Genomic DNA, 11,550 nt, shown 5'->3' with positions numbered 1-11,550 from the left:
GAGGGTCACCTGGGCGACATTGAAGTCCGCACAGTGGGGTCGCACGTATCCCGAGGCGCCTCTATCCAGCTCCCCCGCCCGCCGCTCCTCTCGCACCCCGAAGGGGAGGAAAGCTCCGGGCTGCTCCGACGTGCCTTATTGGCCAATGGAAGTGAGCCTTTAAAGTTGCTGGGCGGGGCCGGTCCGGCGTACCCGCGCAAGCGTTGCCCCGCCCCTCAGCCGCGCACGCGCGTCCCCAGCGCGCTCCCCGAGCCGGAGCCGCCCGTGCCCGCGCCCCTGCGAAGCAGCCCCGGCCGCGCCCCGCCCGCTGCCGGCTGCGGGCGGCCGCTGCGGGTCTGCAGGTCCCGGTTGGGGGGAACGCCTGAGCCGCCGGCCATGGCCGACCGCGGATGCCCTCTGGAGGCGGCGCCGCTGCCCGCCGAGGTGCTCGAGAGCCTGGCGGAGCTGGAGCTGGAGCTGTCCGAAGGTGAGAGCCGCGGGATCCCCCACCCCCCACCCGGCCAGGGACCCTCGCCCGAGACCCCGCCCAGGGACCTCCGGGAACGTCACCCCCGGAACCTGCGGGTACCCTCATGTGGGATCCCCGCCGGCCTCCCCTCGGCATCCCTGCCTGGGCCGCTCGCCGGAGAGCCCGCCAGCTTCTGCAGACTGGCGGGTGCCCGGCCTCCGAAGGACACCGGGAGGGACTGGCTGGGAGGTGGGCCTAGGCGCACTCTTGCTGCCGGACCATCAAGGCCACAGTCCAGGTCCGGGCTTCCAGAGTGTGCCTTGCAGCCTGTCGGCCGGCAGGAAGCCCGGGATGCAGAAGGCGAGCCCCACCCCTGGAACCCCAGACTGCCTCGTGAGCCTCAGTTTCCACATCTATAAAACGAAGCAAAAGAACACTCGCCTTGTGGATTATGAGGCTGAAGTGCATTAACCTATAAACAGATGTAAAACGGGTTTAACACTTAAGAGGTTTGTTCCTTTACGGAATTTTGATATAAGTATTGTACACTGGGGGAGGAGGTGGGGGGGCAAGCAAGGGTCACGGTGCCGGGGGGGGGGGGAGGTCAGAGGTCAGCTTGCACGGAGCTAGTGCTCTCCTTCCACCTTGTGAGTTCTGGGAATGAACTCAGGTTGTCAGATTAGAGGGCGAGTGCTCGCCAGGCCAACCCTTCAGCCCCTCTCTACGTGAGGATTTAAAAAAGTTAAAAAGTCAAATAAGTGGTTGTTAGACTAGGGAAATAATAGGACTTCAGAGATGGTGAGTGGTGCCCTCAATTTGGATGCGTGGGAAAAGAGTTCTGTCCTCCATAAACTGACCCCCAACCCTGGTGGGAAAGCATCTGCACTTGTTACCTCTGCTTTTGAGACTTAAATGCAGTTAGAACTTGTTAGAACCCATGCCCCCACCCCACATTTAGATTGTTATGCTTCACTGTAGTCAGTTTAGTGAATTTTTGAGAATTCGCTTTTTCTTTTTAAATATATGGGCAATTCCCCTGCATGTTTGTCTGTATGTCTTATGCGTGCTTGGTATCCCTGGAGGCCAGAATTGGGGCCTAGATTCATGCTGGTGCTGTGAATTGAACCCAGGTCCTCTGGAAGAACAGCCAGTGAGCTTAACCATCGAGCCATCTCTCCAGCTCCACTTTGAGAATTCTTGTTTCTCTTTGGAGGCGTGGTTGGGAATGATTCTGGAAAAAAAAAAAAAAAAAAAGGTCTATTGTACTGGATTTGATATGACTCCCCAGGGGAAATCGCATAGTTGTAGTTTGGCTTTTGCATATCAAATGTGTTGTTGCAGTTTGCTCCTTATTTCGGCTCCAGAATATCTGTTATTTCAGTTCCTTGGGGTTATAGGTTTTAATGCTCGCTAGGAGTTTACAGTTAATTAAATTATTTCCTCAAAGCAAAAACTTCATAACTTGTGGCAGGACCGGAGTATATCAGTGGAAGAAGTACCTCTTAAGTCAATTAAATCTACTTTTACTGATACTGTTTTAGACATATATAGGGTATATGTAAGAAAGGGTATAAGGTGTTTGCCATGGTGAGGATCTGAAAATACAGCTTACGTGGAGGAAAGGGGGCAGACAGTTCAGAGTTAATAGCAGGAGTCCGCAGAGTGCGCCGGCAACCCCAGAGTTAGTAACCATAGTCTCTTGCCCTCTTCTAGACTGGCACATTTCATTTGGCCACACAGGCAGAGTCGCCCTTGGCCCTGCTCTCAGAGAACTTTCACACCCTAACACTGGACACTAGAGTTTGGGATTATTGTGACACATAGCTGTCCCTGTTGGGCTCAGAGATGCCTACTGATACAGACTGTGTGTTTCAGGCAGACCTTTGGAGAAGTCACATAGAGGCTGGCATCTCATAAGTGTCACCTGGCAAGCCACTGATTTATAACATGTCTGAACTTGGGCTTGGCCAGCCGTAAAAGGAGGTGAACGTTTTACTGAAGTTTCAAGGTCTTTGTAAAGGTTTACTCAGTGTAAGTGGTTTGAAACAGTCAAGGTGTTTTATATATGAATGAAAGGAATGTGTTATTAATGTGTCATACTCCTAAAACGAGTATTTCAGTATCTTTTAACTTTGAATTTTTTTTTTTCGTACAGAATAGCTTGATCATTACCTTTTCTTTCTTTTTCTTTCTTTTTCTTTCTTTTCTTTTTTTTTTTGTTTTTCGTGACAGGGTTTCTCTGTATAGCCCTGGCTGTCNTGGAACTCACTTTGTAGACCAGGCTGGCCTCGAACTCAGAAATCCGCCTGCCTCTGCCTCCCGAGTGCTGGGATTAAAAGCATGTGCCACCACGCCCGGCTTTTCTTTCTTTTTTTTAAAAAAAGATTTATTTTATTTATTTTTATGTATATGAATACACTGTAGCTGTACAGATGGTTTTGAACCTTCATGTGGTTGTGGCAAATTGTATTTAGGACCTCTGCTCATTCTGGTCAACCCCGCTCCTTCAGTCCCTGCTTGCTCCGGCCCAAAGATTTATTTATTATTATTCATAAGTACACTGTAGCTGTCTTCAGACACGCCAGAAGAGGGCATCAAATCTCATTATGGGTGGTTGTGAGCCACCATGTGGTTGCTGGGATTTGAATTCAGGACCTTCGGAAGAGCAGTCGGTGCTCTTAACCACTGAGCGGTCTCTCCAGCCCTTTCTTTTTCTTCTTTCTTTTATTTTGAGACGATAGGGGTTCTCTGTGTAGCTCTGGGTGTCCTGGAACTCACTCTGTAGACCAGACAGAGAGCCAACTGCCTCTGCCTCTCAAATGCTGGGCTTGTAGGCATGCGCCACTATGGGAGTCTCTCTTTTCTGGGGCTTTCTTTTCCCCATATTCATGGCAGAGAGAAAAACTCCTGGTTTAGAATAGAGTAATGCCAGTTTCATAATGCCCACATTTGTCTAAGTGAAGAATTCCTTACAACCTGGGTTTGTCATTGGTGGGTACGGGAAGAACTCAACAGAGATAAGCGGCTGCCTTCATGGGAAACAGTGCTGAAGGAGATAGTACCTGGATGGCCTAGAAAGTTGTGTTCCTCCCTCAGCTGCACACAAGCAGGGGAGAGTTGGTGTTACCTGGACAATCTGGAAAATCCTGTGGCTCCCTGAGCTGTCCGTCATCAGTGACTAGATGGAAGAAGCACCTCTCTGTTTTTGTTCATAAAGCATGGTCTCATTCCCCAACATCATCATGGTATTTATCATCTACCATGTTGATAAGGGTTGGCTCTCAGAGTAGGTTCTCTCTCTGTGTGTGTATGTTAGTGAATGATGTATGTGTGTGTTGGGGGCGGGGTATGAATGTACATGTACCATGGTCTCTTCTGACCTTCGTGGGCACCAGGCACACATGTGGTGCACAAACTTACATGCAGGCCACACACACACACACACACACACACACACACACACACACACACACGTAAATTTAATACGGGAAAACCAAGGAACAGAGTGGAGCAAAAGCAATAGAATCCCCACTGGCACTCAATTATATACACTTGAGCCAGTGTCCTAAAGAAAGGTGTGTTCCGTCCACCCCTTTGCCTTGGTAGAGAGGGAGGGACTATGGGAAGGTTGCCATAATCGGCAGTGGACAGCTTGGGTGTCAAGAAGGGCATCCTAAGTAGGTGGGCTGGTTACAGGTCATGGTCATGAGAGGAATGGGATAAATGAACCTTACAATGAGCAGCTGTATAACAGGCAACCAGGTTGAAGCAGCCTCCCAACCGAAAAAGCCCAAGGCCAGGGGGATTGACTCCAGAACCCTACCAGAACGTTAACTAGCCAATTCCAGTGCTACGCAAGGTGTTCTGTGAAGTAGACGAGGAGGGGAAGCTTCCAAGCTCTGACCTAATCAGTATGACCTTGACACCGAAAACCACATAGAGCCACTGCACGAGCAAGAGAACCACGGACCTACCTCCCCGATGAAGAAAGACACAGAATCCTCAATAAAGCCCCCCAAAACGAAATCCAGCATCACATCGGAAAGACCATTTATCGTGTCTCAATTGGCTTTATCCTAGCACTGTAGAGATAGCTCAGCGTACATTAATCAATAAATGTAATTCGATACATTAATGGACTAAGAGACAGATATCACATGACCATCTCTAGTTATAGAGAAAAACTGTAAAAATCCATCAATACTTCTTGATAAAAGTCATGGAGAGTCTAGGGATGGAGGGTTCATACCTCAGTATAATGAAGTTTGTTTATGACAGACCTATAGCAAACATCATACTCAAAGTGTCCCTGTAACAGGGTAAGGGGCAGGTAAGGGAGGCTGTTCTTACCACTTACTACTCAATATGGTACTTGATGTCTAGCTAGGACAATATAGGAAGGGAGGCAGATAACAGGGATACAAGTAGGAAAAGAAGATGCTATGACTCTATAGAGAAGAGCCCCAAAGACACTCCACCAAGAAACCCTTTAGAGCTCACAAGGACACTCATCAAAGTGGTGGGGCACAAAGTCAACACACAAAAATCAGTAGCCTTCTTGATTACCAGTGACTGACCCAGATCACTGAGACAGTCCCATCCGCAGTAGCCACACCACAGATGAGGACCCGGGGGGAACTGGCCAGCTTATAAGACGAGTCTACAGGGAAAAGCTGGAGATGCTTAAGAAAGGTGAGGACACACCAGGAGATGGGAAGGAGACAGCCCATGGTTGTAGATTGGAAGAATTAATATAATGAAGACGACTGTCCTACCAAAAGCACTCCACAACTGCAGTGAAACCCTAGTAAATAAACCACTCCTAGGCACGGGTGATGTAGCACAGAAAAAGACCAACAGTCAACAAATGGGACCTCACAAAACGCAGCAAAGGCAGCCACAGAACGGGGGAAACCTTTGCCAGCTAGCTGGTCTCTCAGCACAGGGCTCGTGTCTAAAATGTACGAAGAACTAAAAAGCTAAACATTCAAGAATATAAGCAACCTGGTTTAAAAAGACGGGCCAAGGAACTGAACAGAAATTCTCAAAAGGAAGAGATACAAACGTCTAAGGTAACACTTTTAAGCGTTCACATTCTTAGCCATGAGAGAAATGAAAATTGTATGGCCTCAGTGTGAGAGGGTGCGCAGAGCCCCACAGAGACTTGATGTATTGAGGGGGGACACCCACTCAGAGAAGGGGAGGATGGGGGGAGAATTGTGGGAGGGGATGACTGGAGGGGGGCAGTGAGCAGAATATCATCATCATCATCATCATCATTAAATTATTTGAATAAAAAAAAAACCCTACTTAAATTCTGTTACCCCAGTCAGATGGGAAAAGCCAGTGTGTGTGGAGAGAGAGAGAGAGAGGAGGGGAGAGGGGGAGAGAGGGAGGGAGGGAGAGAGAGAGAGAGAGACAGAGACAGAGACACAGAGAGAGAGAGAGAGACAGACAGACAGACAGACAGACATATAACTTAGCTATACCACACCTGGGCATGCACCCAGAAGGTTTTATGCCTTCAACAGAGATATCTGCTTACTGTTGCTATATTCACAGCAGTTAGGACAGGGAACTGACTTAAATGTCTGTATCCAGATAAATGGATAGGCACAAATGTGGTAATATGCACAGTGGAATATTACTCAGCTGTAAGGAAAAGTAACATAATCCAATTTGCAGTCAAGTGGATGAAGCGTGGGGGAAAGGTTATACAGAGCGAGCTGAGGCCCAGAAAGACGAAGGCCGTGTGTTCTCTCCTGTATGCAGAGCTTAGCTCAGCTCTCTCTCCAACCTGGTGCACAGCCAGAAGCCAGGAGACACAAAAGCAGCCTTCTCTGGAAACGGTCCACCCTAAGGACCGGAGGTCACTGGCTTACAGGTGGAAGGAAAGTGGAGAGATGGAATTCTGGGAATGAAAAGGCTTAAGCAAGGAGGAGCCTGGGACAATGGGGGAGTCCAGGGAGCAGAAAGGAAGTGTGTGCAAAAGTCCATGTGGAAGGCGTCCTCAGCCAACAGCCTAACTCTAACAACCTAGTTAAGAAATAGTTGGAGAGTTAGAAGGATGCATGAAGTGGAAGGAGGGGAGGGAATACTGAGGCGAAAAGATTACATGGGGAGTAGGGTAGACGGACGGAGGAGAGGGACCGTGGTAGGTAGGCTAAGCAAAACTAAGGACACAGGAGGAAGCCCCTGGAAGCCCATTCGTAGCTAGTTTTAAAATACAGCTTTAGAAAAGGTTTGGCTAGAGCATCCCTGCGTGGGTGGACAGTGCTACTCTTGGAGTACGTGGATTATTAAACGAAAATCTTGGTGTAAGGCATGGGAACTTCCGTACAAGTTACTGATGTCGCATGTCCCACAGGTCTCCAAGGCGACCTAAGTTATTTCCATTGTTCTTGGTCACCCATTGTGACTCCATGTTAAGACCACATTGCTGAAGACACCATATGTTTTGGTTGTAGGACACAGAGAAGACAATGTCAAGCTGACCAGGAAACTGCTTGCTTTCATAGTTCCAGAAGGTTCTAGGCAGACTACTGAGGGGAAAAAGACATCAGTGGGCTTAACCCAGTGCTGGACCCTTAAGGACCAACTGGCCAGCCAAGCTGTGCCTGTCGGGTGTGATAGTCTAGTATAGGGTAACAGTTGGATTTGAAGTGTTCTCCAGAAGAGGAAATGTCTTGCTTGGTTCCATAATACTGATCAAAACCCGTGGCTGATGAGGTCACCGGTCCTAGGGTAGATCCTACTGTTGTTAACTGCTAACCGCTCATGCTCCTAAAGTGCCCCTTAAATATTTATGTTTATAGCCATAGATCCATTGCTCTTAGCTGGTCAGAGACGATGCTTTTTTGTAGTGGGTGGCAGTCAGTGAGTGGAGAGATGCGTAACTGGTCAGTCTTGAGACTAAAAGTCTGAATTGCTCAGCCCTGAATAGGACATCTGTATCTCTCCCCATCTTTTCCCTTCTTTTCCCATAAGGCTTGAGGAGGCAGAAAGAATTAAGGAACCAAAAGACAGGGCGGAGTGCCTTGTAGCGCTGTCTTCTGGTCACGGCTGTACACACAGGGCACTCCAGTGCTGGCTTCTGCTCATGGCTCTACACACTGACACTCAAGCTCAAGCCCTGTAGAAGAGTAAGCCAGTCAAAACTCTGGTGTAGAAGGGGTGGGTGATCTCTAGGCCACACGCCCCTACTGACATACTGATGGCAGTTGGCAGTTTCTGGGGAGGAGAATCATTCCTTTTAGAGATGTGAACTGTTGGATTCCTGTGACCCAGTTGATGACTCCACACCAATGCACGTCAAGGCAGCAGTGATTGGACTTAGTGGGTTATTAAAAAAGAAGACATAAAGTTGGAGTGTGGAATGGGTCAGAAATGACTATACTTCATTGTGTATATGTATGGTTGTTAAGAATAAAGGAAACGCTTTAAAACCGAGTCATATGTCTGAAAGCCAGTGACAACTGTTGAACAGTAGACACCCACCCAGTAATTTCACTTGCCACCTTTTGTTTAAGACGAAGTCTCACTATGTAGCCCTTAGCTGGCCTGAAATTCACTGTGTAGACCAGGCTGCCTTCCAATTCAGAGAGATTGACCTGCCTCTGCCTCTGGGATTAAAGGCGTGTGCCACCACACCTGGCTTCATTTCCAAAAGTAAAAAAACGAGCAGAACCAGCCATGAAGCCGTGTTTCCAGAAAGGCTGCTCAGACAGAGCAGTGGCTGCAGAGGCAGCAGAAGAGTCGGAAGGACCTCCAGTGGCTTCTGATGGTGGAGTCGAGGGCGCAGGGTAGGGGGGCAAGAAATGAAGGCTTTGGGCTTTGCAGTGCTGCTGTGTAATCATGAGGCGGAGAGAGCCACAGATGCAGACAGCAGAATTTGAGGGGAGAGGCATGTGAAGAAGTTAAGATTCTCAGGAAAGAACCTGCCTGAACAGAGCCCTGGGGAAGTGCTGTGAATTGTAATGCGCCAGTCTGAGCTCTGCAGTGAGGTTTGAGCCACAGATGGGCTCTCCATTCATTGCTGCCACCAAGTGTGTGCCGAAGGATTGTCCCTGACATGGATGTCCCTGATTGGAGGGACGGTAATATTAATAAAATCAAATGGGGGTTTAGGTCATGGCCAGTGTTGACAGCTGATAGGGGGCAATGGGGTGAGAGTGAGTGTGTCTGTTCAGGACCAGGCTTTCTTGAGGCTGAACAGGAAAGGCATTTAAGGAGGGGTGACATTTAAACTGGGCAAGTTTCCTTTAGGACTCTGTAGGTGGGAAGCCCATGGAGGTGAGGGCCTGTTCCGTAGGAGGACAATGTTCATGGGGCACAGAAAGACAGAAGGAGGCGAAGGCTCTTCCACAGCCCCTCTAACCCCTTCAGGACTGTCATTTACTTTAAGAAGAAGAGAGTTAAATTCTCTAGTATGTGTTTGTGTAGAAATACTGTTCCTGTGATAAGATTGGCAGAGCAGAAAGAGGCCAGAGGCCGAGACAAGAGTAGGGGTTCAATTAATATGAGTGACCAAGATAACTGGAAGGCTCTGCTGTTTTGAGCATGTGTCTGTTACCATATCCAATATGTTACTTGAATGTCCTTTGTATGTGACATGCCAGTAAGGTTAGAAAATTGCCATCCTCATGTAACGTCACTTGTGGATGGTAATTTTGAAGGTGCTTGGACTTAGACTGGCTCCTGCCAGCTAGTTACAAAGCTTGCTATTGGAATGAGAAGAACAGAGGAACCGGCTAGCTACCGTCAGCTTGCTGAGTCTTCCTATGTAACAGGGAACACCCTCTTTTTCCTTGTCTTCAGGAGCAAGCACGGTGTTTATCTTTCCCACATGGCAGACTTAGACTTGGAAGAGAGTTGACACTCTTCTGATGGTGTTGGCCAAGCCCCTGGACAGCCTTGGTGTCTCACTTTGGGCCCTTGCTGGCAGAGGGAAAGGAGTGTGTTGTTTCAGGGGCTTCTCTCTTGAGGGAGAAGCCTGTCATCTGTGCAGGCCAGGCCGTCAGCCTTGGTAGTGGAGTGTGGATCAGGCTGTGCACTCTGAGGGCTTCTGTTCTCTGTTAGGTTCCCTTTATCCTGAAGGTCAAACCAGTTCTATCAAGAGAGGTAGACGTGCACATAGGTCTCAGAAGGTTGAAAGGAGATTCAAGGGCAGGGTGCCGACATGCTGGAGTGAGCAGCCTTTGCCAGATGAAGTGTCCTCAGGGAAACAGTGTGAGGGGGTAGAGTCACCTTGTGCCCGTTGCCTGGCCCTCCTCTCCTGTAGTATATCCTGTGCTGCTGCTGCGATTCCACTGCCCATTCATCCTGCAGTGTAGCTGGATCTCACAGGTACACACTACAGCATCTAGCTTCCGGAGTGTATTAGTCAGGGTTCTCTAGAGTCACAGAACTTGCAGGTAGTCTCTATATAGTAAAGGAATTTATTGATGACTTACAGTCTGCAGTCCAAATCCCAACAATGGTTCAGTAGTAGCTGTGAATGGAAGTCCAAGGATCTAGCAGTTGCTGAGTCCCACACTGCAAGAAGGNGAAAGAGCGAGAGCCAGACNCCCTTCTTCCAATGTCCTTATATGGTCCCCAGCAGAAGGTGTAGCCCAGATTAAAGGTGTGTGCCACCACACCTTTAATCCCAGATGATCTTGGACTCGGAGATCTCCCTGCCTTAATCTTCTGGATTCAATCACCACTGTGTCTCAAGATCTCCATACCAAGATCCAGATCAGAAACTTCTATCTCCCAGTCTCCAGATTAGGTTCACTGGTGAGCCTTCCAATTCTGGATTGTAGTTCATTTCAAATATGGTCAAGTTGACAACCAGGAACAGCCACTACACGGAGTATATTCCAAAACAAATAGAAGATGGTTTGCTGAGTTTCCCACTATGTTTCTTTCCAAAGTCCACCCAAAGTGGTTAGCCTTGAACTCACTGTGTAGCTGAGGTAGGCGCTGAACTTGTGGCCGCTTTACTACAGCTTCTCAAATAGCTAATGTTAAAGACATTGTTCATCTTTGCAGTTTTGATGCATATCTGTATGTTTCCTTGGCCATCTTTAATTTATCTTCACAATGTTTTTGATTTATGGTTTTACATACACCAGTTGTTAAACCTATTCTTGGATTTGTGATGGTATCTTTTAGCTATATAAATTTATCCTCTTGCTTTTAAATTAATTCATAAAATATACAGATAATGGTTATATTTAAATTTCATGGTTTTTAAGCTGTAGTTTCATACTACCCTATATGTGCAATCATTTCTAATCAAATACTAGACCTTGTATCTGTGGTGTGAATTTTGCTTCTAGTCAATGCCTTGTTCTCTCCATGGCAGGGTTACTTTTGCCTTGGCATGTGGGAGGGGCACATGCCAGCCAAGATCTCATGGTCTGCTCATGGTAATGTGAGTTAAAGCTGGCACCAGACCCCAGAAAGTGCCCTTCTTCTTTTTTCCAAACCAAAAACCCCAACTTATTTCTGTCTCTGTCTCTGTGTGTGTTTCTCTCTCTTTCTGTCTCTGTCTCTCTCTGTCTCTGTCTCTGTCTCTCTCTCTCTCTCTCTCTGTGTGCGCGCACACGCGTGTGTGCACGCGCACCATGGAGTACATGCATATGGAGGTCAGGGGACAACTTTGTAGAAGTCTGTGTGCTTCTTCCACTATGTGGCTTCCAGGGGTCAAACTCAAGTCACCAGGTTTGGTGGCACGTGCTTTTACCCAGTGAACCATTTTCCAGGCTTGGGTCCTCTGTTTTCCATTCGTATCTGAAGTATAGTTACGCAGCAGACGGTCTGTGCACTTCCCAGGGCTCCTCTTCTTTGGTGAGCTCAGAGTACTCTGTGTGTCTGTTGCAGTCCTGCTTAGCCCAGTGACCTGCTTTCTACTTCTTCTTCGGCAGACTCTTACAGCAGAAAATTAACCTCTTGTTTGTCACTTCTTTTCTAGTTTTATAATATCTCAGATTAAAAAATAAAACTTTTAAGAATCCAGTTTTCCAGCCAGGCGTGGTGGCGCACGCCTTTAATCCCAGCACTCGGGAGGCAGAGGCAGGCGGATTTCTGAGTTCGAGGCCAGCCTGGTCTACAAAGTG

General features: G+C 48.1%; 1 protein-coding gene across 4 annotated transcripts in view; it reads left to right on the top strand.

The window, feature by feature from the left end:
• The first annotated feature begins 295 nt into the window (after positions 1–295).
• Dip2a (disco interacting protein 2 homolog A) overlaps positions 296–11,550 on the top strand; it is an 81,408-nt gene continuing 70,153 nt past the window's right edge. For all 4 annotated transcript variants that reach the window (XM_029542215.1, XM_029542216.1, XM_021204659.2 and 1 more), the window contains exon 1: positions 296–466. In XM_029542215.1, coding sequence (XP_029398075.1) covers positions 376–466 — 91 coding nt within the window. In that variant the 5' untranslated portion in view covers positions 296–375. The remainder of the gene's footprint in view (positions 467–11,550) is intronic.

This window comes from Mus pahari, chromosome 9, assembly GCF_900095145.1.
Source record: "Mus pahari chromosome 9, PAHARI_EIJ_v1.1, whole genome shotgun sequence".
Lineage (NCBI taxonomy): Eukaryota > Metazoa > Chordata > Mammalia > Rodentia > Muridae > Mus > Mus pahari.
Note: the sequence above shows the minus strand (reverse complement) of the source record. Positions and strands in the feature narration are given on the sequence as shown.